General features: G+C 37.8%; 4 protein-coding genes across 5 annotated transcripts; 1 reads left to right on the forward strand and 3 right to left on the reverse strand.

The window, feature by feature from the left end:
- Nucleotides 1-462: 462 nt before the first annotated feature.
- LOC124214444 (juvenile hormone esterase-like) lies at nucleotides 463-3,593 on the reverse strand. Its single transcript, XM_046616716.2, has 7 exons — nucleotides 3,351-3,593; nucleotides 2,992-3,139; nucleotides 2,347-2,692; nucleotides 1,851-2,213; nucleotides 1,545-1,705; nucleotides 1,089-1,426; nucleotides 463-996 (listed from the first exon to the last, which is right to left on the reverse strand). The coding sequence occupies exons 1-7, from the start codon at nucleotides 3,530-3,532 to the stop codon at nucleotides 822-824; spliced, it is 1,713 nt and encodes a 570-aa protein (XP_046472672.2). The 5' UTR covers nucleotides 3,533-3,593; the 3' UTR covers nucleotides 463-821.
- Nucleotides 3,594-4,640: 1,047 nt separating this feature from the next.
- Nucleotides 4,641-8,549, reverse strand: LOC124214446 (carboxylic ester hydrolase-like). The gene is made up of 7 exons (XM_046616717.2): nucleotides 8,112-8,549; nucleotides 7,763-7,907; nucleotides 7,136-7,481; nucleotides 6,638-7,003; nucleotides 6,335-6,495; nucleotides 5,914-6,224; nucleotides 4,641-5,821 (listed from the first exon to the last, which is right to left on the reverse strand). The coding sequence occupies exons 1-7, from the start codon at nucleotides 8,366-8,368 to the stop codon at nucleotides 5,647-5,649; spliced, it is 1,761 nt and encodes a 586-aa protein (XP_046472673.2). The 5' UTR covers nucleotides 8,369-8,549; the 3' UTR covers nucleotides 4,641-5,646.
- Nucleotides 8,550-11,825: 3,276 nt separating this feature from the next.
- LOC124214058 (uncharacterized) lies at nucleotides 11,826-13,625 on the reverse strand. Its single transcript, XM_046616027.2, has 4 exons — nucleotides 13,403-13,625; nucleotides 13,101-13,261; nucleotides 12,696-12,976; nucleotides 11,826-12,613 (listed from the first exon to the last, which is right to left on the reverse strand). Exons 3-4 carry the CDS (start codon nucleotides 12,971-12,973, stop codon nucleotides 12,439-12,441), a joined length of 453 nt encoding a protein of 150 aa, XP_046471983.1. The 5' UTR covers nucleotides 12,974-12,976; nucleotides 13,101-13,261; nucleotides 13,403-13,625; the 3' UTR covers nucleotides 11,826-12,438.
- Nucleotides 13,626-19,836: 6,211 nt separating this feature from the next.
- Tbc1d15-17 (TBC1 domain family member 15/17) lies at nucleotides 19,837-24,036 on the forward strand. Of its 2 annotated transcripts, none has more exons than XM_046616026.2 (9): nucleotides 19,837-20,296; nucleotides 20,542-20,634; nucleotides 20,935-21,433; nucleotides 21,971-22,075; nucleotides 22,361-22,455; nucleotides 22,602-22,800; nucleotides 22,913-23,130; nucleotides 23,254-23,568; nucleotides 23,660-24,036. In XM_046616026.2, exons 1-9 carry the CDS (start codon nucleotides 20,270-20,272, stop codon nucleotides 23,954-23,956), a joined length of 1,848 nt encoding a protein of 615 aa, XP_046471982.1. In that variant the 5' UTR covers nucleotides 19,837-20,269; the 3' UTR covers nucleotides 23,957-24,036. The 2 variants fall into 2 exon arrangements, with proteins under 2 accessions (XP_046471982.1, XP_046471981.1); XM_046616025.2 differs by having other exon boundaries at nucleotides 19,838-20,296; nucleotides 21,902-22,075.
- Nucleotides 24,037-27,492: the final 3,456 nt, after the last annotated feature.

A 27,492-nucleotide genomic window follows, 5' to 3' on the forward strand; every position in this document is an offset into this window, starting at 1 on the left:
ATTATCGAAATCGTTTACAGTAACTTGTAATTACATTATCGTGTACAACGTCTTATTGGATAGGTGTTTGTTTCGTTATATGTATTTATTGTTTAAGTTTGATACATGACCATAATTAACTAATAATACAGGAATGCAGCAAATTCGTCGAAGTAAGATGATATTGAATAATATGGTCAACATCAGAGTTGACAGTATCTTTTATTTGGTGAAGGTTTCGGTGCAACTTATATCAATTTATAATTTACCCTCACAAAATTTCCAAAATCTAATTTTTATTGTAATCTGAAAAGTTTTTAGCACAAATTTCGCTGTATTGAATCTCCCATTTTGTTTATAATAATTCCTTCTTCAGATTTGTAATCAGTGATGTCGAAAGCCACGGTATACCAATTTTTGTTAAAATCCCACTTGTTTTTCAACGCATGAGTTTGCTATTTTCGGTTCCGCCATTCTGTTTATGAAAATTTCGACTTTAGATTTGTAATCAGCGATCCCAATAACTTCGAATTACTAATTTTCTATCGAATAAAATGATGCTTTGAGGTCTTGGCCAGCTTCTCCAGACTCGGGACCAATATGCGCCGTTACATGAATATTGTATGACGAGTATTTCAATAATATCATTTTCGAAAATCCATAGATTCCACGGTCGAAAGAAAATTTCTTCATTTATAATATCAGGTATATGTTATTAGTTTATGAAAGCAGATATTAGTTAGATTTTGCCAAGCCAAGCGTTCAACTTTGAAACACAATCGACTAAAAAGATACGTACAAGCCATGCGGTTCAGGACGTATTCAAAAGAATTATCCAAAAGCTATTTCAATGTCGTAGCCCTGGTCAATTTGTCCCAAACCTGAATTCGTTCTTTGTGGAAACCATACTGAACTTCAAGTACTACGGCAGATCCATTACCAATACGAAGATAATTATCACGAGACGAAAAGGGAGACCAAATCGTTGAATCATCCGAATCTAACGTCGCCGGTACTCTGAAAGTGGGATAAACTTGTATGAACGATTTCTATTCAGACTAGCGACATCGAGATTTTAGCCTTAATGGTTCCGCAGTATTCACAATTACCCAGTAGTCGCGAAGGATGTCCACAGCTGAACCATCGTGTCCACCATTTTCCGATCAGCATCGCTATATTCCCAATCTGTGGGTCCATACCAACTCTTTGGTCCAGGAAGAAGATACAGCAATTCGTCAGCATGTGCAACTCCGTGGTTGACTGGACTACCACTGTGATAACTATAATTGAACCTACCGTGATAATAACTGTAACTGAACCTACCGCGATATTCAAAGGAACAAAAATACTGGAAATTCTTAGCTTTAGTCAACTGTTCTTTCACCACTCTGTATGTTGGATATGTAAACATGGCATCACCTATGAGTTGAGTAATGTTCCTCAGTATCTGAAATATACGTATACCTCAATGAATGAATTCACATGAAGAACGAATATTCATACATACAATGATAAATGACGCCATATCCTCAACGGAGTTAGCTACTGACTCGCAAACAACTTACCAAACTTCTATTGGCAGTAAGGTCGTTTAAGTAGTATGACTTCAAGGTCGAAGTGAAGTCTGTCATATTTTCAACCAAGCCTTCGTATTGTATCATTATAGGTAAAATGAAATCAATATTGTTCAAAAAATCCTGAAGCACGTCTCGATTTTCGAATAATGCTGATAACCCGGAAAGAATTGGCTTATTACAAGAACTAACTAGTTTGGTATGAAAAACAAGATGTATTATTCATAACTATACAAACTTGTGCAATTGCATGGACAAACCAACAACAGCACTTAGTTTCAACCGGACAATACTTACGTAAGCTCAATTCAAGTCCCTCGTCTCGAGTGACAAGGGCGATCGAAGGCAGATCGCGAATTTTTCCAGCAGCCAAGAGGTTTGCAGGACTATCGGTCAGTAAGGCCCCTTCTACGTCTGGTTCGATAGTTGGGCCCCACACGACGACTGGGTATTGGCCCCACTCATGAAACATTGAGGTCATTTTGACGAGCTTAGATGCACTAATACCTTTTAAGCAATTAACAAGCATATTTGATGAATCCGTCGGACACGCTAGATATTGACCAAGCCGAATGGCACGATTCGACGATACGCTTCTAGGTGTCATGGCAGCGGGCGTAAACGCCGTTCCACTTTGCAATATGTACCTATGGAAGAGTCCTGCCAAAAAAATGTGTGATTTATTGCCCAGCTTTAAGAAAGCTGGATTTTCGATTCTTGAGCTAGAGCGAGCGATGTCCACCAGATGAGTAACTTATCTCATTGGTTATTAAAATCTCAAAACAGAGCTCACCATCAGTCAAGTTCGACAAAGTCAACAGGTGAACCATAACTGAACCCGAACTTGACCCAAACAGAGTCACTCGGTTGGCATCACCCCCGAAATACTGGACGTTATCCTGAATCCATTTGAGAGCCTGAACCATGTCTTTCAGGCCATAATTTCCTGGTAATACTTCGTCTCCCGTGGTGAGGAATCCTAGCACTCCAAGGCGATAGCTAGGAACGACAAGGATTACGTTTCTGTCAAGAATGAAACGTGGGTCGCATCGTGTAGAAGTAATGTTTCCTAATTCAAATCGTCCGCCAAATATGTACACCATTACCGGCAACTGCTTGATGTTGTTGCTAGTGGAGAGCTGCAGAGTCAAGATGCTCAGAATTAATCAACCAGGTAGCATTAATGGAATATAATTGTTCATTGGTATGAAACATTCATCCGTCTACATGATATTGTTTTTCGATAATTTATACATTATTGCCTACATGTGGATTAAATTCGAAAAAGACAGTTTTAACTGATCGGAATGTACAATGTTAAATGAGTTTTGTTTATCAGTCTTCTTGTATATTTTTCATTACTTGGTAATGAACGTGACCGATAGCTAATGAATGGTAGTACGGACTACAAAGCTATCGACCGAATAAATGTAAATACCGGGGGTGTGTAGATGTTAAGATACAGACAGTCTTCATTTCCAGTTGTGTCTTCATAAATGAGGGGTTCAAATTGAATACATTGTTCAGATTCATGGTTTGAATCTATAGTCCCATTCCAAGGGTCCGGTGGCATTGGATCTTTGAACCTGTTAATTTTCCTTTGAATTATATATAATATATGGAAATCGGTATTAACTTTTATTATTCCTATAGTCGAATTACGTGGACATATCCATGTGCGGATTTTAACTTTTCACGTTCGATGTTACACTTGACATCCATAAATGGTTCCTATTTACCGAAATCAAAGTGAGATCGTGTCGAGATACTAAATATCTTTTTGGTAACATAGCAAACCTGAGATCTCCAATGGGCGGCTTTGCGTACGGGATTCCATTGAAAGCAAAGAACGTTTTGTTGCGGTAACTGACCATCTTTGCACCACGAATTGTTCCTTGCGGTAATGTCACTGCTGGAGGCGATATTTGTTCGTCAATTAGAATTTCTCCATATGCTTTAGAGACTATACCCCAACTCATGTTCCAACCGCCCAGTAAGAACAATACGGCATATGCAGTTACGTTAAAATACCACACCGACGCCATATCTGACACCTTTGTTGTGCACTAGTTGAGTGTTCGACTCGGTATGTAGAGTGTCGAGGTAGGAGAGCGAGAGTGAAACAGTACCTAATGACAGAGTAATTAGCTAAAACCAAACTTATCAAAAAAGTTTCCGCCCACTACAAAATGTCTCGGGAATGTTTCGGAAGTTGTTTATTCATAAAATAACTCTAGAAATATTTTTGGAACGTTCTAAAGCGTTTTCCGTTTCCATCGACAAAGTTTCGCTACACTATTGTCGATTGAGATATACCGTAAGTTAGTGTTAGTAACTCATCGATGCCTCTGCAAGCATTTCTAATTCGTTTCTTCATATTTTCTGGAGTGGTTGGTATGGTGCTGTAGACTTTTTCTCTGATGTCGTATAAAAGAAGTTTGGAATAAAGGTTTTTTTTATTTTTATGTGTAAATTGTAAATGTATGAAAAAAAGTTCATGTTCCTATTTAAAGAAACAATGTTGACCTCCAAATGACCTTGTAAATCTCCACCAAATCAAAAGTACGATGACACAGTGTTTTTCTCCTTTCGAACCACGAAGCTTTCACTAAAATGGCTGGTTCTCGAGATATTTCGCTGTGTCAACGTAAATGGACCACCCTGTATATACTAATTAACTTTAAACGGTAAAATATGTGCATCCATCAGCAGATAAAAATCCTACGTATCTCGAGCGGACTTCGGACCTGAAAATTTACCATACATATAATCAACACATACAATCAACAATTATTCCAAAGTCCAAAGTTGTGGAATGTACCAGCATTTATCTACGTTTTTTCAATATATGGTATACACATAAACATAAATATAGACATGAAACCTCGCGTGATACCAAAATTATTAAAATTTTTTACGGTATCGTGCAATTACTTTACCGGGTACAAGGTCTTATTTGATAGATTTTTGTTTCGTAATACACGATTCATGTTTAAGATAGATTCATCACCATAATTATTTAATAATATGGCAACGCAGCAAATTGGTAGAAGTAGGATGGGTAAACATTAAATGGTACAGTTCGTATCAAAGTGCACAGTATGTTTTATTTTGATAATGGTTTTGGTGCAAATTATATCAAATCGTAACCTAGATTCACAAAAATTCCAAAATTTAATTTTTATTGAAATCCGAGAGATTTTGGACACAAACTTCACCAACTTGAATATCACATTTTATTTATAATAATTCCGACTTCGGATTTGTAATCAGTCATCTCGAAAGCCCCAGTATACCAATTTGGTTGAAATCCGACTTGTTTTTCAATGTATGAGTTTGCTATTTTGGTCTGCCAATCTGTTTATGCAAATTTCGAATCCGGATTTGTAATCAGCAATCCCAATAACTCCGAAGTACCAATTTTCATTCAAATAAGATCATGCTTCGAGGTTTTGGACAGTTTTTCGGGACTTGGGACTAATGTGCGCCGTGATGGACTTGTAGAAAATATAAGTTGCCGCAGTAATGGACTTCCGTTTGATACCCATGGTAATTACTTTATATCGCTTTAGTGACCGTTGTGATAGTCACTTTCTCCATGTGCTTCTGAAGGACGCATTATTCTAAGGAGCCGGCTCATAAATGGGTGGCAAGCCCATAAAAGATCGGTAAGCCCACCTCATTCTAGGGAACGTGTCTTAGAACTCCCCCCTTATAACCATCACGTAGCAGTTTATCATTCACACGACCCTTACAATTGATGTGGTGTCAAACGACTCCCAATTGTATCCACATGAAATACCTCGTTGTTTGATTTTGATTTTATTCTTAAAAATTTAGTGATCGTGGAAGCATTCGTCACATACATATTTTATTACGAGTATTTCGACCATGTCAATTTCAAAAATCCACAGATTCCACGCGGTCAGATGAAAATTTCAACAATCATAACATAGGAATATATTATTGGTCTTTTAAGGTAGGTATTTAACAGATTTTTCCAAGCCATGCGTACTCCTTTAAGCCACAATTGACTGAAAAGTTGTAAACAGACCATGGGTTTCAAAACATGTCCAAAAGAGTTATCCAATGGCTATTTCCATGTCGTAGCAGCGGTTAATTCATCCCAAAACTGCATTCGTTCTTTACGAAAACCATACTGAACTTCAAGAGTTACGTCAGATCCGTTACCAATGCGAAGATAATTATCAAGAGACGAAAAGGGAGCCCAAATCGTCGAGTTATCCAAACCTAACGTCGACGGTACTCTAAAAGTGGGATAAACTTGCATGAACGATTTCTATTCAGACTAGCGACATCGAGATTTTAGCCTTAATGGTTCTGCAGTATTCAAAATTACCCAGTATCGGCGAAGGATGTCCACAGCTGAACCATCGTGTCTACCATTTTCCAATCAGCATCGTCGTATTCCCAATCTGGGGATCCATAGTTGCTCTTTTTTCCAGGGAGAAGATACAGCAATTCGTCAGCATGTGCAACACCTAAGTATACTGGAGGGGCACCGTCATAACTGGAACTGAACTTACCGCGGTATTCGAAGGAACAGAAGTACTGAAAATTTTTAGCTACAACCAACCGTTCTTTCATCGATCTATATGTTGGATATATAAACATGGCATCTCCTATGAGTTGAGTAATGTTCGTTATTATCTGAAATATACATAGACCTATGAATACACATGTAAAAAGAATATTCATGTATAAATGATAAATGACGCTAAATCCAGTACAGGATTAGCCATTGACTCTACACAACTTACCAAACCCCTATTGACAGTAAGGTCGTTCAAGTAGTATGACTTGAGGGCCGTTGTGAAGGCTTTCACATTTTCAACTTTGTATTTGTACTCTAAGATTACAGGTAGGGCGGAATCGATATCATCCAAAAGATGCTGGAACATGTCTGGATTTCTGTAGTACGCTGACAACATTGATAAAGATGGTTTACATGTGAAGCTATCAATTTAAGGAAAAACACACAGCGTTCTTCATGGTGGGACAATCTTGTGCAAGTGAATACATAAACTAAGGGCAGCATTTCTTTTTAATTGGACAATACTTACGAACAAGAGAATAGATAAGTCCCTCATCTCGATTGACTAAGGCGATCCAAGGCAGATCTAAAGTCTTTCCAGCAGCAAGTAGGTTTGCAGGATTATCGGTCAGTATGGCCCCGTCTATATCTGGTTCGACAGTTGGGTTCCATATGACTTCAGGGAATACGCCCCACTCGCGAAACATTGAGGTCTTTCCGACGAGCTGATAGGCACTGAGACTCTTCAAGCAATTGACAAGAATACTCGATGAATTCGTGGGACACGCTAAATATTGACCAAGCCGAGTAGCGCGATTCGATGATACACTTCTAGGCACCATTGCATTGATCGTTAGCGCTGTTCCACTTTGCGTTATGTACCTATGAAAGAGTCCTGCAAAAACATGTGTGATTCATTGGGTCGTTATCAGAATGCCGAGTACTCAAGTCTTGAGTCAGATCAAGCGATGTCCACGAGATGAGTAAGTTATTGCATTGGTGAGTCACGTCAAAAATCAGAGCTCACCGCCAGTCAAGCTCGACAAAGCCAACATGTGAACCATAACTGAACCCGAACTTGACCCAAACAGAGTCACTTGGTTGGCATCACCCCCGAAATACTGGACGTTATCCTGAATCCATTTGAGAGCCTGAACCACGTCTTTCAGGCCATAGTTTCCTGGTAATACTTCGTCTCCCGTGGTGAGGAATCCCAGCACTCCGAGGCGATAGCTAGGAAGCACGAGGACCACGTCTCTATCGAGAATGAAACGTGGATCGCATAGTGTAGGATTAATGTTACCTGCTTGAAATTTTCCACCAAATATGTACACCATTACCGGCAACTGCTTGATGTCATTGCCACTGCGAAGCTGTGGAGTAGAAATGCTCAGAATTCATCAACCAGATAGCATTAGCGGAATATGTCTATTCATGGGTATGAAACATTAACTCGTCTACATGTTATTCCTTTCCGACAATTGTTACGTGATTGAAAATGGTAGTTTTAAAACTGATTGGAATATGCAATTTCGAATGAATTCGAATTATCGGTTTATCTGGATTTTTTTATTACTTGGTTATGAACGTGGCTGGGGTCACTGTTAAATAGCTGTGCGGACTACAAAATTATCAACTGAACGAATGTAAATACCCGGGGTGTGTAAATGTTGAGATAGAGACAGTCTTCATTGCCAGTCGCCGCATGAAGTTGGGGATCAATTTGAACACAGGGTTCGGGATTACGGCTTGCATCCATAGTTCCACTCCAAAAAACAGGCGGTACAGGATCTTTGAATCTGGATTAGAATCATGAACCGGAATAGTATCTACTGTTATCACTTTTGCTCCACTAATCAGTTGCAGATATGCACGCAGTTTTGACGAATACAAAGAATTTCGCTAAGCTTAACTTCACTCTCGACAACCGTCAACATATATTCCTTATTAACGATTTTGAAAATGAATTTTGGGGATACTGATAGTTTTGTTATCACACGAACCTGAGATTTCCAACCGGTGGTTTTGCGTACGGGATTCCCTTGAAAGCAAAGAATGGTTTATTACGGTAACTGACCATGTTCACACCTCGAATTGTTCCTTGCGGCACTGCTACTATCGGAGGCGTCATTTGTTCGCCGATTGGAATTTCCCCATATTCTTTCAAAACTTTTCCGTAACTTATGTGACAACTACCCAGCAAAAGGATCACAGCACATGCGCTCACGTTATAACACCACGTCCACGCGATATCTTTCATCTTCTTTACGAAGTAGTAATTTGTTCACTTCGGTAACCAGCTACTTGAAAAGACTAATTAACTATAAAAGAATACTGCAATGTTATCTTGGCTTATGCAGGAAAGCGGAAATAGAGAATAGAAACATATGCTGCAACGAAATTTGTGTATATGTTGGCGTTGGCGGTGTTGCGTGGCTCGGAGCTTACCGTCCCATACGTTACGTTCAGCCGATAACTACGGCGACGTTCTCTCTTCGCCTCACCTCTACCGATGTGCAGTTAAAATAACAGAACCTTCCGCACCTTTGCCGTAGTTTTTAGCGTTACCGACAAAAACAGCTGCCATCATAATGTCCAATACCCTTGCACTGCGAATTCTCACACGCCTTATTACCCGTTATTGCATCAGCCACATTTACATCCATGTAGCATTAAACAATGTCTATAATATAATTTTCGTATTTGACCATTATACCTTTTAATACTAGCTTTGACATAAAATCCTTAATTTATGATCTCAGCTGCAAGGACTGACACTTGCAATAGACGATGAGTTTAAAATCTGTTGCGCTAAACACCTGCGGTAGATTTTAAACTCATCACTTAGTTGAGATAACTTCATAGACTAAACAGAGGAAACGTGGTAAGAGAAATTATGGATAGCGCACAAAAAGATAAGCCCTTATTCTTAGAACTGGGGATAGCGCCCTTGTTTTAACAGCGACGCGACTAATTAACGCTTGACTGCTTATTTCCCCGAATGAACCGTATCACTCTAGCAGCCCGCCAAGATATTATTCACCAATCAGAAACCTTACACTCAAATATTAAGCAGCCTCAGCCAATCATTCTAAACCCATGAGAAATGGCTGCTCTTTAGAACTCATCCTACTTTTCCACCAGTCCAACCCCTATTTAGAATGGGACAGAGTACCATGTCAGACTTCACAAAGTAGAGATTCAAACACCAAACTGTGTAAATAAACGTGTATTAATCCCAAGTGTTGTCATCAATAATTACTTTAATCACGCATAGTGATGCTTGGCTGGACCCAAAACCCAATGACAAACTCTAAGAATTTGGGTGAGCTGAACGAAAAGACCCGAGGAGCTGATAAGCAGGTTTCCGAGATTTATATGCATCAAACAACGTAAGTCAAGAAGATGACTAAATCACGTAGCGAATGAGGGTCAACTTGCAACGTTCTTCTCGGAACGTAACGCATAGGTTCCCTGTAGATTGGTAACAGCCACGTGAGACTTTCAGGGAATCGAGGCTCACATGCACACGTTACGTACACAAACACTCTCAAAAGTAATAATAAAATATCCGAATAAACAGAACAGCTAGACTCGTGAGATTTGACTTGTGGTCGCTACCATTCGTGATTTAGAATATAGTGTAGCTAAAACGCGATGTTACAAGAGATTCTTCAGCGGAAGTAGGTCGAAGTATATGCTGCGCTGCTGTTCGGATGAATAAACTTCAAGCAGCGAAAACTTACGCCGAAAGTGCTAGTAACTTTCAGTTACTCCATTGTGCCGCTTCTTTTTGCTGCCCATAAAGACCTAGCTGATGGTGACGAATATTTCAATTATTACTAAACTTCTTTACAGGGTAATATTTGACGATGTTTTTAAATCGAAATCTAACAGCTAAGTCTTTCATTTGGACACAGTTAGTGACTATTACAATTGTATGATCACTTTAAAATAAGTGACTCTCCGATAAAGTGAGGACTTGCAACAAGCACAAAAAAATATGGGGAAAAATCTGCATTTCTTAATTATATTGCTCTTGCAATAATATTGGTTGACGTAGCAGCCTAGTAATTCATGTATTTACGACATGCATTTATGTTTAAGCATTGTGATTCCCTTGTTTGATCATACAGAGTGAGAGGTTGGCTTTGTTACACCATTGCACGGAGTACGATACAAAATTTATTCCAGTGCTAATGAATCTCAGATTTTGAGGTAACTATCAGTTGTCTCACCTGTGTGGCAAGAATCTACTAGAAGAAAACCCGAAATTATTGAATTGCTGTTTTCACAGACTCAAACGATGCGTGCCGTTGCTGCATTCGCTTGGACTCGGGCATGTGATTGCCGTCGCTATATTTTATTCCCAGACACGGACTTAGGCTTTGCCATCGTCGCCGTGTTCCTAATTCTTTGTGAATATCCAACAGTCCACAGGGTTTATGCCGTGGCTGCCAACCACACTCCGGTTTCATCTAGGTCTATACGTTTGGGTATGGCATCGAATGCTTCACCTGACGCATTGAAACTGATCATTTTCTCTATGATATCCCTATTTGACCCGGCTAACAATTTACAATGTCAGTGAAAATCAAAAACGAAGGTTAGATGAGTGCTTGAATAGCACTGTTAATTTCATATGGTAAGACATAAAAAATACTAGAAACTATGGATAATAAATCAAAGCATGAAATCAACTGAGAGATAAACTCGGTCCGTTATTTTTAAGTTACCATTCCTACTCGGTTTAAAGAGAGTTATGTTAATTTATAGTCTTAATTGAAGAATAAGTTTTGCTTCGAATGGTGTAGAACCTTATCGGAAATTGAAATATCCAGCAATTTGCTCCCATTTCCTGAAAGTTTGCAATGACTGATTTTCCGAAAGAAGGCAATTTACCTGAATATTTCCCAGTTATTAGATTGACTCTGTCTGGCTCGCTTTGAGTTCAGCAGCTTATCGAATCCACTACGAGTCAGCCTAGCGCTATGCTGAGAGTCTCTCTATGAAAACGCGGTATATATGAATTAATTGTAAGTCTAGGTTACGCATTAAAGGAATGTACACTCAGGTCTGTATGAGACAGTGTGACAATATTTTAAATTCAAAAGTGCCCGCGAAATTTTACCTAGTACAGCCATCACGATTTCGGCGTCAGGCGGACGAAACGGCTGAGTATTTGAAAGACTCTGCGGAAAGACGCCAACCTGAATAGTGCTCCGATGGAATACTCCGCAGCAGTCAAAATTTCAGTCTTGTCTTAACTTCAATACCTATTTCAATTATTCACAACACGAATTTCACCAAATAAGAGGAATCTGTGTGATCTTCGCTACTGTTATTACAACTTCAACATGTGCAGTCTACGAAACCTGTCGGTCCCTCAATACTGAGATGAGGAGGGAAAACTTTTAAAAAGCCGTGAATGTGAACCTCATCGAAGAAGTTACAACATAATTTAATTGATTACACGACGGAGCTGCTGCCGAGTATTTAAATCAAGGGATAAGTGATTTTTAATATATTTATGACTGACCAACTTTTTACCTCATCACTATAGACAATTTTATATCCCGGTGTGAATTCTGGCGTATTTTATCTTAATTTATTTGTGAATGTTTGGAATGAATGTGTAATTTTAATCGTTAGAACAATGGACTGGATTTAGAGAGTTTTTATATGTTATTTATATTTTAGTTATATTTCATCTACATTTTATTTATTTTTCATTCACGTTTTATTTATATGTTATTTATATTTCATTTGCATTTTATTTATATTTAATTTATTCAATTAATAGTCAAAGTCGTATTTATTATCGTTCTTGTCATTTTTTTTTCCAAGCCTGTCCATTGATTTCATCTTTTTCTTTTGTGTCAAAAAGAGATTCAAATTCTTCACCGTCCCCTTATTTATATTATTTATCTCCCCCTATTGACATATGTTTTTGACCTCCCACATTAAGCAAAATATAGGCTAAAACAAAAATAAAAACAGTTATTTACAACAGGACGTGAATACCCGGAGATGAGTACCTATATATCAGAGGAGATAAAGAAATAGAAGTCAAAGTTAGACCTAGTAAACGTCACGTCACAACTTCATTGAGTTAGGGTGAGGTAAGGGGACAGCATCTGAAGGTGCGTCAAACGCCAAGGACAACGGAGGCAAGGAAGGAGGGGAAATGGCATTAGGCAGCTATGTCACCGCCGGGAGGTCAGGAAGAGGAAAGGTGGCAGTGGGTCATTCTCTTTTACGCCATAATCAACTAACAACTCTTATACAGACTATGGGTTCCAGGACATGGTCAAAAGAATTATTCAGTAGCTATTTCCATGTCGTAGCAGCGGTCAGTTCATCCCAAAACTGCATTCGTTCTTTATGAAAACCATACTGAACTTCTAGTGCCACGTCAGATCCGTTACCAATGCGAAGATAATTATCATGAGACGTAAATGGAGACCAAATCGTCGCGAAATCCGAATCTAACGTCAGCGGTACTCTGAAAGTGGAATAGAACGATTTCTATTCAGACTAGCTACATCGAGATGTTATCTGTACGGGTCCTCAGTAATCAGAACTACCCAGTAGCCGGGAAGGATGTCCACAGCTGAACCATCGTGTCCACCATTTTCCAATCAGCATCGTTATATTCCCAATCTGCGGGTCCATACCAACTCTTTGGTCCAGGAAGAAGATACAGCAGATCGTTAGCATGTGTCACTCCGTAGTTCGCTGGAAGACCACCATCATAATTAAAACTGAACCTACCGCGGTATTCGAAGGAACCGAAATACTCTAACTTCTCAGCTTTAACTAAGTGTTCTTTCATCACTGTATGTTGGATATGTAAATACGGCATCACCTATGAGTTGAGTTATGTTCGTTAGTAACTGAAACATACATACACCAATAAATACATATGTAAAACGAATGTTCCTACATGAAATAATAAACGCCGCGAAATCCACTACGGGGAAATAACTTACCAAATTCCTATTGACAGTCAGGTCATTCACGTAGTATGACTTGAGGGTCGTTGTGAAGGCTGTCACATTTTCAACCAAGTATTTGTACTGTACGATTACAGGAAGGGCGGAATCGATATCATCCAAAAGATGCGGGAGAATGTCTGGATTTCTGTAGTATGCTGACAACATCGAAAGAGATGGTTCATGTGTAAAGCTATCAATTTGGGCAAGAAACACGGCGTTGTTCACGACTGTACAACCTTGTGCGACTGAACAGACAAATCAAGGGCAGCACTTCGTTTCAATCGAAGAATACTTACGAACAGTAGAATGAAGTCTCTCGTCTCGAGTGACGAGGGCGATCGGAGGCAGATCGCGAATTTTTCCAGCAGCCAAGAGGTTTGCAGGACTATCGTTCAGTAAGGACCCTTCTACGTCTGGTTCGATAGTTGGGCCCCACACGACGGCTGGGCAAATTTTAGACTCGACATTCGTCGATGCATTTTTACTATCGATTTCAAAAATGAATTTTGAGGTTAATGAACATTATAATGGATACCACAACGTATCTGAGATTTCCAACCGGATGCTCTGCGTACGGGATTCCCTTGAAAGCAAAGAACGTTTTATTACGGTAGCTGACCATGTTCACACCTCGAATTGTTCCTTGCGGCACTGCTGCTATCGGAGACGTCATTTTTATAGCAACTTATATAGCAACTGCCCAGCAAGAGCAAAACAGTACATGCCCTTACGTTATAACACAACGTCGACGCCATATCTTTCATCTTCTGCGTGAAGCAGAAATGTGTTCACCTTGGTAAAGCGGACGGTGTGTGAATTGAGGAATTGTAACCACACAAACCGACTGCTTAAAAAGATGGATCAAATATGAAGAAATACTGCGATGTTATCTAAGCATATGCAGAACATCGGAATAGAGATTGGTAAATACGGGGTCATCGTAACATGACATCGTTACGTACGATATTAGGGAAATCTCTGATGAGAGAGCAGATTCTGAGCCACGGTCACACCGCCGACGCCACACACGCACAACTTCTACGCGAGTCGAGCAAAGCGGACAAATGCTCTGAATGAAAACTTGTGTACCCTAAAGCATAGATTTTTCCACGTACTCAGTTAAATTTTGTAGAGCACCTGACTGCAGTTACTAATACGCTCAAGATTCTCGTTGGATATATGTTTTATTTTGAAAATAGCATGGGTGATACAGATTAGCATAAAGGAGCATAATTTTGAAACTGGTCGGCATCAAGAGAAGCGCCTAGAACTATTCTGTTAGATAATTTTAAAGCTGGCTGTACTGAGAAAATATTCATACGTCTACTTCGGGGAAAGCCAACAAGGGCCGAAAATTTCCGTCGCAGAGTCATAGCTGAATCCTGGTTTCTATAGGCATTCGTAAATTTAGTTTGTCAAGATGACACCAGCTGAACACCAACTAATTATGAACTGCGTCATTCTTATGTGAATAGCAAAAATTGTTACTTATTTGTGAAAATTACCCGCTGCATTCTGGGCTCAAATTCATAATTTAATCCTTGGGGTCGACGATACATATCGGTATACTGGAATAAAATAACTTGAAAATATTGATATTATGTCATATATGTGAATGTGTCATTTTAACAAAATGCGACAAGTGCGTTAAAAAACTATGATGAGGTTATTTTGTCCCCGAATCTAGTAGTTACAGTTAGCGCAGCTCGGTTGAGAAAAATTCAGGTGTGGTCCCTTATTTTGACGTTCCAAGGGTAGCTGGATTTGTGGAAGTATGTTATATCAATTGATTTCCGTGTCTTGTAGCTCTGTCAGCGCACGATTTTTGAAAAATCAGAGCGCTCGTCGGACAAGATACGGGCACTTCAACATCATTAAATAAGCGATAAAAATGTATTTAATATCGGTGCATCGATCGAAATAAAGTCGGTGTATAATTGAATTTGTCAGTAACTGTACCCACGTAGACATGAGCTATAATGTTCTAGTCGCGGAAATATCTTTGGCAAACATTTCAAATGAATTTAGATCTGGAATGATGATTAATTATTACTAATGATTTGAACATTGTTCTACTAGTCAAATTAAACCATTGTTATGATAGCGGAGAACAGTGAATGAACTGTCATTATTTCCTTGAATGTTTGAGGACGTCTCTGTAATACTTTGCAGTCATGTGTAGACGTGGCACGGAATTACTATCTATCATGGATCAAACTTATAAATGCACTTGAGCGAGCAAAGGAGAAGAAAAAGAAATTCCTGCTTTCGAATTGAACTTACGAATAAGTTATATACATATGTATTCTTAAGTATCACGCTGACCCGCCTAATCATGTATAATGACTTTGATTATTTTAGTATAAACTCCAATTTATAGAATGGGTGCAAAATTTTTGAATCTTAAATAATAACTGATCAGAATGACGAACCTTTTTCCATGCCACCGTTTGAAGGTTGGCGATTAGAATATGTACAATTCCAATCGTCGTTGTCACTACCGTCTATTGTATGATTGGAATCTGTAATCTTGTGAATAAAAACAATTTTTCTGACATATTATGATTCATATATGATAGTCATGAGAGATTAATGTGAACTTACTCCTGCTAAAGCTGATTCTCGCTTGAGCTGATTTACGTTTGCCATCGTCTTGCGTTTCAATGTGGAAACGAATACTCGAAGTTTTACATCACTTCAATATAAAGATTTTATTAATTGATCATGATTTTTTTGAAGTTAGTGCATCATTTGGATGACGATGACAGAAACACGGTTATATTCTGTGAATGAAAACATAGCGCCAACTGTCAAACTGACACACGGCATATCGACCAAGCAGAGAACGAATAAAATGCCAACAATGTGCTCGATATTTCGAGAACTTTGAGATTCGATCGTAGCATCAGTTTTTTATAAGTGGATTTCATTATCATTTGTAATTAGATAAGTTTGGGGTCAGTTTGACTCCACCGTGGCAACAGTGTAATTTCAGAGAGATGTGCAAACTCCGGGTTAAGTTTCAATCATGCTATTATTGTGAATTAACAGACGTGTACTTACTTGGTGGTAGAATGTGATTTAAATCTTCTATGATGAAGGATGACGATATTTATGCATATAGTGTTTTTGTGAAATGTTATTTTTGTACTAGGTGATTTAATGCATATTGCATAATGGTATATCGTGATTGAGAAATCAGTTATAAATTACAGCATCGAGGCACATTCCTTTCCACCCTCTTAGAACGAAAGTCAAGTATGAAATATCGAAATTAGCAGGTACCAAGAACTAAGCTAAGAAATACCGAGTCAAGTACAGGTAGCTCAACCTATGAGTACATTCAATCTAAAAAGAGAGGTATAATTATAATCAACTTGCCAACTGTAGAACCAATAATTGTTCAGGATATATGTTTTGATACCGACAATATTCGTACCAAACTTAAATCATGTAGTAGGTACAACACTTTCAAAAGAACGTAAACGATTGAATTAAACCGCTTCAGGCAAATTTAATTAATATTTGGTCTGTGGATTATTCGAACCTTGCACGTGGTCTTTTTGCCACGTTTATAACTCTACACATGCTGTTATTTCGTTGCGATTATTTGTTGAAAATTTAAATATACGAAGTACAAGTACAGAAAATGTTCTGAGATGATTGAGACATGCTGCCACCTGTAAAAATATTCCTCGGAATATCGGCTGTTTCACTGTCTGTCAGCAGTGTTTGTTCACTCTCTGGCGCGAATAAACACCGTTGATCCGAAGCATGTATAAATACGGAACAGTTATTCGCCAAAAAAATTACTTTCCACAAATTTATCATGCAAGTTGAAAATCATTAAAGAGTCCCTTGTATTGAAATTTTTGGTGCCCTCACACTGTCAGCGCGAAGGAATAATTGAGATACCGAGTTTTTAGATTTTCATCATGTATATTCAAACAATGAAATCACAACATCTGAAGATAAATGCGTGCCATTAAATAGATGAATTACTGGGTGACTTCGTCAACTATTGCCCTTTTTGTTTCTGGTCTTTGTATACTTAACTGCATTTGGTGATATTCGTCTTTTTGTAAAATACCGCATATTCATTTTAAAAGAAATCGAAGACACGCTTTTATCGGAAAAGGTGAATTCTAATGCAACTTCGCTTACCTGATACGCCTTGTTATTTGATATGTCACTGGAAGAAAGAATAAATGACGATGATTTCAAAGTCAGAATTGCCCTGTCAAATTCTGATAAATATTTGTTTCTTTTTTCACCGTGAAATTTTGAATAAATATTATGAATGTATTACACCAATATTTATCAAAAATGTTACAAAAATATTACGAATACTATTTTTCTGTGTGGACAATATGATGTTATGATAATATTACACAAACATGACTAGATTCGTTACAGAAACGTGAGATATTGTAGTCGTAATATTTCTACAATTTTGTTATCATTTGATTGTACTATGTGTTATTTGTCTACAGTAATCTTGTGTGTTAGCGTTTTTTCGACTTTCGTTAATGTAGCAAAGCTGATGATAATCAGCGAATGACCAGCATGTGGTAACGACTACAGGTACTTGTAGTTTCAAACAAATAAAGGCCAAATAGCTTGCGATCACTTGAAACGCTAATTGGTTTGAACTGAACACAGATAATCGAAGAAAAAAAAATAAACATACTATCGAAAAGAACGCCGAAATTACTTGGGGCTAACAAGGTAGTTAATACTTCAAATCTTACAAATGCATATTTCTAGTGATAATTTTACTATTCTGTCATTCGTTTTGAATAATAGTCTGTATTGAAATTGAATCCGTAACCATTCATATATATGATTTAATGGGTGTGGGTAAGAATCCCGAAAGACCAAAACGTCAACTGGTCGAAAACCCGACATTTTCGAGATACGAATTTTAAAACAATGAATGATCAGCGTACCGATGTTGGGATTTTCAATAAATCACTCAGTAGAATAACTCTTCGCTCCAAAATTCGTTTATACGAACGCTCTCTTATCCGAAAAAGTATTTTCAAAACAGGCGGCATTCCGAACGATCCAAGCACAGAATGTGGAGGTACAAAAAAAATGAAAATTCCGAAATTAAAAATTGCGTACAGGTGATACTTCGAACTGCCGCAAAACCCATGAAATTAGTTCTTGGCAATCAAAGTTCAGAAGGAGCAAAATTACGATCCGCAAAATGCAGAAGGGCCAGAAAGCCGAAAGGTCGCAATACGGTTGTCATAGTCACGTAGACTTATACTAAATGGCACTAGACACCAGCCATCGGATACGTGTGGCGTCGCAGAGAATATATGGGTTTCCAACCTTATTCAACCTTTCGGAATTTTGGCCATTTTGTCTTCGGCGGCTGTCGGAATTTCGACCTTGCGAATCGTTGGCCAGTCGTTATTGATAACTACGAATTCGAACATTTTTGATAAAGACACGAGTCTAAGATTTGAAAAGTTGACTTCACAACTCTTCGGTATCTTCCAAATTCAATATTTTGTTCTTCGTAATCTTGGCCATTCTCACAAAAAAAAAAAAAATGTCGGTATAAATTTATTTCCACATTTTTGCGTTCTCAATTTTTATGTTTCTGCCAGTCATCTTTTCGTATTTACGGTCTTTTTACGTTTTTAACTTGCGGTAGCTTGACTTTCGAGATTTCGTCCCATCAACTTCTTGGTCTTTCGCATTTTTGTACCCCACCCGATTCAATTCAATCTGTCGTGAGTTATAACCTATTCTAAAATTGTGCAGTAAGCAAATCTAACTTTGATACAGTAAACCGACAATAATCACCGATTCGGGGTACTCTATATGTTTTAGAAACCTCTCTATAAGATAATACCATCAATCAATATAACATTTCAGATTGATCCACCGTATGTACTCCTATAGAAATTTGAATGACAAAGTTTTCCCGCATGATTCTCTTCTGTCATCAGTAGCGACATTGCGGCATAATTGAACACTAGCAGGCCTGTTAAGCCGGTCAAGTCCACATCTATAGCGCCGATCCATAGTTGATGTACAAACCCAGCCATCTGATTGGTTTGTTCCGGTGAAACGGCGCTGTGATTCGATGAATACGCAGATTCACTGCTGGTTGATATGAAGCGAGAAGCAGGTGCAGCGGGCGTGGTGTGAGTATACATGGTGTGCCTAGAACTCCTACGACACGCCCCTTTCTTCGAGATCAAAGCCTTTAAGTAATTTTGTACCAAATGTTCAAAGAAATTTCTATATTTAAGGAATTATTTTTCTTGTACTTCCTATAGATTCTTAAATGGGGCTCAGTTTTATTTTATATACTTTGGAAATAGACTGAACTGAGCTTAAACTCGGTTTAGCCTTGCGAAAATAGAGTATTATTCATTTATTAATACATAACAGTAATGTCATCGTGCATTTTGCGTAACACCTAATTTCCGTAATTCATTTTTTGTACCTCGCATTGATATTAAAATTATTCAATGTTTCAAAAATTAAGTGTATTCTCCAGAACACGAATCGCGTAATATTATCGCTACAACTCCGAAGATACTCAAAAGACCCGCTCATCTTTTCCCCGCGCAGATTCAACGTTAAAACAATTAATCACCACAGATCTAGGGTATTTTGACGCCATTGGTATCGGGTTTACGTAAGTCCAGTCCAGCGCGAGAGAGAAACTTTTTTAGAGAGAGAAACTGCACTCCTAGGCACACCATGTATACTCACGCCACGGTAGCGGGGCGAGCTCACGGAGAGTTGAGAACGTGTTGAGACTAGAGGGGCTGCTGCGTAAAAGTTGAGTGAATCACCGAAATAACGAGTGACTGCAGGGGACGAGTTGAAAATTCTTCGATATCCGTATTTCAATTCGAAGCATATTCGAACACAATACGGTGACTAGACAGTTACGCTAGTGGCATTTGATGGTTCGGAAAAACATGTCAAAATTTTACGGGGACATATGAAGTGTTCTTCGCCACCACGATTCAAACAGTGTCCACTACTTATTTCAAGTCTGTAAATGAGAGTATCATGCGCAAGTTTCCCCGTTCAGCGATCCCTGCAAATCACAAATCAGTAACGCGTTTCGAGCCTGGCGTACCACATTAACCTAGTTTCAATTCGTCAGCACGTAATCAGTAGTTAGAATGTTTGAACCAACGGAACAGGGAAAGGTAACAACGTAAACATATCGCTTAGACTTTGCCTAATCCAAGTATTGTCGCTGCTGTCAACGCCCACGATTGACTTTCATTTCAATATTTATCCTCGTTGAATGACGTGCGTTTTCCATACGCCCACATGGTACATCAAAGTCACAGGGTCACGACACGGCCAATTATACCTCGAAAATTCCATACATATATGTATATGCATACCTCGCCAATACGTATACCTTTTCTTTGATTTTTACTTCTAGGATATATCCATCCATAGCGGCGTCGTGCTGAGAGGTGCGAACACGAGGGAGGATGATGTTCACAGCACGGGGACACTTTCGATTGTTGAATATGTGAGCATTTTGCAATTTGAGTCCAAAATTATAAGGATGAAGTTAGTAACATTATTGTAACGATTCATGTTTAGGAAAAATCGTTACTTCGCACCCTTAGCGATGTCAAAAGTTTATTAAACCCTGACAAACAAAATATACTGTTATTTTGAAAAGCCAATGCCTTGAAAGTCATTATAAAATTTTGCAACAATGATTTTTACCCTGATGTTTTGTTATGTTAATGTTACTAACTTCAGTGTCATCTGAAATTACCAAAGTATACATTTCAATAACATTTCTCTCACATTTCTATTTTAGACCTTTGGGAAATGCCTGGAATGGAAGCCGACTGAGGTTTCGGTGGTTTCAGAAAGTCAAGACCAAGACCCAGAGTGGTCGTTGGTCAACACGCACACACGGACGCGAACAGTTTCAGAAGGAACAGACTCGTTGGGTCGGTCCAGAACTGTCAGAATATTGTTGTGCGATCTGAAATCGTTTAGGATAAATAGAAGCGGACAACAGCTCACTCTTATGCTGAAAGATGGAACGAATTACGTTGTTTATTTCCAACTTTTCAATGCTGACTCCTTCGTCAGTTCACTCAAGGGTTTCCTGAAATTCATCAAGTCAAGGAAAGACCGAAACATGTACATCGTCATGGAGGCGGAAGATTCAGTATTAGAGAAATCTTTCGCTGAGTTAGATCTGTTTCAAGAAAACGCCTCGGACTATGTGTGGAAGTTTGTAAAAAACTTACACGACAGACCTTACGAAACAACGATGGAAGCTTGCAGCAAACTGACTGATATACTTCGTGAGTATATGGAATCAACGCACATAACTTAGATCGTGTTTAACATACTTTTTTTCGTTACATTTCTTCCGTAATAGCCTTTGCAACAATGGTCAATAAGGTATTTTATATCATAAGAAGTAAATTCACTCAGAATACTGTACAATAAATAACCTAATTAAAAATGCACCGTATTATCTCCTGCTTCTGCTGATACGCATTCAAATTATATGATGTTTCATATTTCCATAACATTTAGTTGTGATCAATTACACCTTTAATTCGGTGTGAGCAGTATAGCAATAATTTCCGTATTGTGTTGTTTCTAAATAATCTACACAATTATGAAGTATTTTGAGGTCACGTATGTTTACTGCACGAAAGATTACAATACTCTTACAATAATCATTGTCTCCATTGCGTTTTACATGAGCTTGAATTTACAATGACAATCTTGGAATTCAGAATTTAAGTACGAATGCTTTTCAGTTCATAAAGAACCAACACGGCCTGTAGAAGAAGCTGTTGCTGACCTATTGAACCGTTCCCTGACTCTAGATATTCCTCAACCAACGATTTTAAACGTAGCAGGAGAGGAGTATGAAGTCATTGGTGAACCTGGAGTTAGTGTGGTTTTACCACCAAGACCTCCATGCCCAAGAGGTAAAACTATTCACGTTTCATATCAAAATGACTGTTTTTACCTATTTACAGCAAGGGTGACTCTAATTTCCTCTTTTCACTGTCGGTTGCCGTATTTTGAAGTATTATTTTATTTTTTGTCACCAAACCGTTTTGTAGCTTCAAGAATAATGACGTCATAATAACAAAATCTTGATAACTGTCATTTTCAAGCAATATACACCTATTATTTCACTTTTTCGTGATGGTACAACAGGTACCAGTCCTGTTATAGTCATTATCGATGCAATAAATGACTATTCCCAGGTGCACCATTAACGCAGGAACAATGGGAAAGGTGTAAGGATACAGATGGAAGAATAACGAATTCCGAGGCTCTCAAAGAGATGATATTCAGGGGGGTATGTGAAGATTTTATGAATTAAAAATATTGCAACACTGCCATTGTGTGGATATAAATTTTTAAAAGCTTGCTATATTTCAGTCCGTTATTGTGCGTATGACATTCTCGCTATCTTTGAACATCTGGTGTGCTTTTCTGATTCAGGGAATTTCGCCAACTCTCCGTTACGAAGTATGGAAGTACCTTTTAAACTACTATCCGTGGGAAGCGACAAATGCGGAAAGAATAGAACTGAAGAATAAAAAAACTGAAGAATATTTTGCTATGAAATTACAGTGGAAAACCATGACCCCAGAACAGGAAACTCGCTTTTCCGACTTCAGAGATCGGAAGAGTTTAATTGGCAAGTCCCATTTATATTTCTGGCCGCTCACAGTTTTCTTCAGATATAATTCAATGCTGCATTGAAACAGAATCCGATTCCACGTATATCAAACAAAATTCTATATTTTCAGAAAAAGATGTAAATCGAACGGATAGAACACATCCGTATTATCATGGAGACAACAATGATCATTTAGTACAGTTATATGATATACTTATGACTTACGTAATGTACAATTTTGATCTGGGATATGTACAGGGAATGAGTGATTTGCTCAGTCCAATTTTATGTCTTATGGACAGCGAAGTCGAGGCCTTTTGGTGTTTCGTTGGATTCATGAACAAAGTGGTATGTGGTATACAAGATAATGTTCATATTTTTTCATGCTGTCTCTGGTACTCTCGCACATCCCTTTAATAATTATTTCTTGCCAGATCGGAAGAAGTTTTATAATTCATTACATGTTTGCAGAGTACAAATTTTGAGATGGACCAGGAAGGGATGAAATTGCAGTTGAGTCAACTACATTCTCTAGTAGTCTTAACAGATCCCCAGTTAGCGCAATATTTGGATAGGCATGAGTCCGGAAACATGTTCTTCTGTTTCCGATGGCTTTTAGTTTTATTTAAAAGAGAATTCAACGCAAACGACATATTGATGCTTTGGGAAATATTGTGGACTGATCTCCCATGCAAGAATTTCCTGCTCCTAGTGTGCGTGGCAGTTTTAGACACGGAAAAAAATGTATTGATGGAAAATCGTTATGGATTTACAGAAATTCTGAAGGTAAATACTATTTCACTAACCAGATATTTTTCCAATCAATCCCACAAATTTCCAAATCCTAGAAGAGAAATATATGAATATATTTTTTCAGCACATAAACGATTTGTCACTACGCATCGAACTCCCGTGGACTTTGTCTAAAGCAGAAGGCATCTATCACCAATTGATGGCTGTGGCTGGTCTCTTACCTGATCACATTCGTGTTATAATTGGACTCGAGCCGCAGCTTAAAACAGCGATAATCGATTCAGAAGAAGAAAATGCAACAGCTGAACCACAGCTTGATGTCAATGATAGTCGCCCGAGGCACAGTACTGGTAGTGGGAACGTTATATTTGGTAATAATGAAGTATCATTCGAGCGAGGGATAAATTTATCGTATATGTGAGGTTACGACATGTCCTTTGTGATGATTTTTTAATAAATTGTTATCCTCTCCGCGACAGAATAAATTACAACCTAGACATATTTTCACGAGAAATTATAGAAGGAAACAAAAGTACCAAGCCGTTTGTCTACAGGTAATCCGACAGTATTATCGCATGAACGTTGCTGTTCAAATTTTCTTTTACAAATTAAAGAGAGCCTAAAAATTGAAATGTTTCACTGTAGAAAGTGTAGTCGAAAATAACAATAAGTCATAAAAATCAGTGGACCGTAGAATTTTTTTATTTTGTATCTCCGTATGTGGTAAATATTACGTTACCTTGAGAGCAAACAAATGTTCTGTCGCGTAGTGTGAGTTATTTGGACATGCCAATTTGTCGAATCTTTGAGAATTGATAACTTTCCGACTATTTGCAAAACCGGGGAACCTTAAAATCTGCCTTAAAATCATTATCTACTATATCACGATTGAATCTTTATAAAAATTTTCATGTTCATAGATACGTCGTTTATATATTTGTATTTGCACGACGTAGTTGCAGGAGGCTTGATCCAGTCACTGTGTAAATGAATATAAATGCCTGATGTCACAAGTTCTATTAATTGTTAGACGCACAGTTCTGTAATAATTGAACCTTAATCCTACCATTAATTATGAAGCAATCAAGTGAAATACAAAGTATGAGTGTAAATGGCCAGATCTCTAGTTCAACGCGTTTTCAAATCCCAAATCTGTGTACCATTCATGATTCTATTGCTAAAAAACCATGTCTCATTACATCTTTGCGATCCTGCAGATGAACTCTTTCTGCAAGCTTGCCAGGTTCGCGGTCTTATTATCAATCGTACCAGTTATAATACCACATTAAGATATGCAATGTTCAACAGTCATTAAGTAATGAAACCTTAAGGTTTATACAGTATGTATTTCAAAAACATCGAAAGCAGCTATTCCTAAATCAATGTATGCTCAGCCATAATTTGAATGTATGGAGTATGAACTCTAATGAAATCAACCCAAAGGAGTAATTTACATCATTTTTTTATTAAGAGGAAAATTAATTTGAAATTAAAAATATTCGTAATAGTGTTATGTAATTACGTGTAATTTGTTACTTTTATAAATATTTAATAACGAGTGACTCGCTTATAGTCATTGCTAAACTTGTAGCCATCGTTAAAACTTACTACACGGTGAATTTTTCTAAAATTTGCTTTTAATAATGGTATAAGTTATTTATAGCCCACGCACACATAAACACGTTATTTATAATAATCTCGATTAGAACTCGTGATGTTTTTTTTTTTTTTAAGAAATATAAAAATTACGTATAACCCAGTGATACCACAGAGCAATATCAACTGATGAAGGTTGCGAAAAAGAGGACTGAAAGGCCATAAGCTTGATTTAAATTATATATTTACATAAGTAATGCTGTGTCGTAACGAAATTTTAAAATCTCCAACTTACGGTACCTCAGATTATTGTTTCAACCCCTCAAACCAGCAACTAATAATCACTATGCTGAATACTAACACCTTATTTAGTGATGTAACCATACGGGTTATATAGCAGTACAATGATAAGTTATAGATCATATATTCATGTTTCAACAAATGTTACAAACGTTCAGGTTCCGATTAAAATTTCGATAAATAAAGAGTAATAGTGTACAATAGCGATCATTACAATGGTGTATATTTCTAATAAAAGATAATACCAAACTCGCGTTTTCAAATAGTAGCATTCGAGAGTCATACCGATGTAAACATGTTTCATGTTTGCATCAAAGTTCATTGTGTCGATCATACCGTCAACGAGTAGTTTAAGCGTTGACTGAGGATAATCTTCAGTCAACGGTCGTAAAGTCCGTAGGGTCAGACGGGTATTCTCATGAAAACAAATTCACGAGGAATCACGAACATAGTCCGTGGTCCGAACTTTGCCGAGTGAACGGCCATATTGCAGCAGGCTTATAAAAGTAACCCGAACTTGCGCAAGTCAAGACGCGTTCGCCGCCAGTCCCGGAAAGTTTTATTCCGTTAATATTATAATATAATAATAATTCTTAACCAAGACACGGAGGATTTGCGATTAAATTCAGATCTCGACGGTTGTTAAATCTAGTGAATTACATTTGCATGGACGGAATCGGTTTGTTTTATCGATGAGTTAACATGCCTGCGGATGGATACGATTGTTTCGGCTGAATTATTACTTGTGAATAAATTGAAGTACGTATTTAACGTAAATATTCTGTTTCGCTAATATCGCAGATAGGTTCACTCCGTTAATAGTTTTCTTTTGTCTTTCAATTTGCAACACTTGTGTCGCATTGTTGTCATAGGCATAGACATAGTTGTTGTCATACGTGTGAAATGTAATTCCAAGTGTTCCTTAGGAAAAAAAGTATTGTAAGTTCTGTACTTCCAAATGGATACTCTGGAAAATCAGAATCAGCGGCAGTTGGTTACGAGTACAATGTGGGCGACTTTTATCTGCAGGCATCATGTGACGGGTAAGTTTTGTAACACGTGAAACAGTTCTGCTGAAAAAGCGTGCTTTGTGCTTTTATATGAATATCAGTTTTGTCCTCTCTCTTTTTGTCCATCTTGTAACGTTCTTAAACAGCATTAAATTGATTGGACTTTTCGAATCTGCGTCATTTATCGCCGGACTTAGAGCGTAATGGTTCTAAGGTTGAAGGGATCAGTGCGTAATTGAAAATTGACTTGCATTTTAATCAAAGTTCATTTCACTTCGAAAAATTTTCTGAAAAACCAAAATTTGTTTCCGAAGGAGTTACACTAAAGGCTCAGCTCACCCTTGCGATGAACCATTTCTCATCATATGAATGTGATGATTTGGAATAATTGATCATAGACTACTCGCATGATTTTTTGTTTTCAAAACCCTACATTGAAACAATGAGTAACAGTTTATCGAAGGATATGAGGTACCGAAAGAATGAATCAAGCCATGTATATGTAGAAAAATCCTCAAGACTCAAATTTTATTTCCAAAAACATTTTTTGTGTCAAATAAAATTTTGTAGGAAATGAATCGTCTTTAGCTTATGTTAAATTTTTTACAAATAGCTTTACTATTTGTACTTGGGCTCGGTAACTTCAACTTTATTTTTTGTAATCGGATAAAGTGTTGAAAGTCAGCATTTTGTCTAGTTAGTTTCAAATATTTGGATTGTCTTTCATCACATATTTCTCGTAACTATTTAGTGAAAACATTCTGAAACTGGGGACTTATTATGGTTTTTAATTTTTGACATTTCCCACCATCCAAGTATTTTGATTGGTTTGTAAAGTTTAACCAACCAATCAGAATGCTTGGATGGTGGGAAATGTGAAAAGTGAATAATTGTAATAACACCCCTGTTAAATTCCCGCAAATACAATTTTGACTTTCCGCCTTATTAGCTTCTACCAAACATACATCAATGCATGCGAGCCCCTTACCTTCAATGTACCAACCGAAGTTGCACGATGCGCTTGAAGCAAAAACTCACCTCGCTGCGTGTC

The sequence above is a fragment of the Neodiprion pinetum genome, chromosome 3 (assembly GCF_021155775.2).
Source record: "Neodiprion pinetum isolate iyNeoPine1 chromosome 3, iyNeoPine1.2, whole genome shotgun sequence".
Classification (NCBI taxonomy): Eukaryota; Metazoa; Arthropoda; class Insecta; order Hymenoptera; family Diprionidae; genus Neodiprion; species Neodiprion pinetum.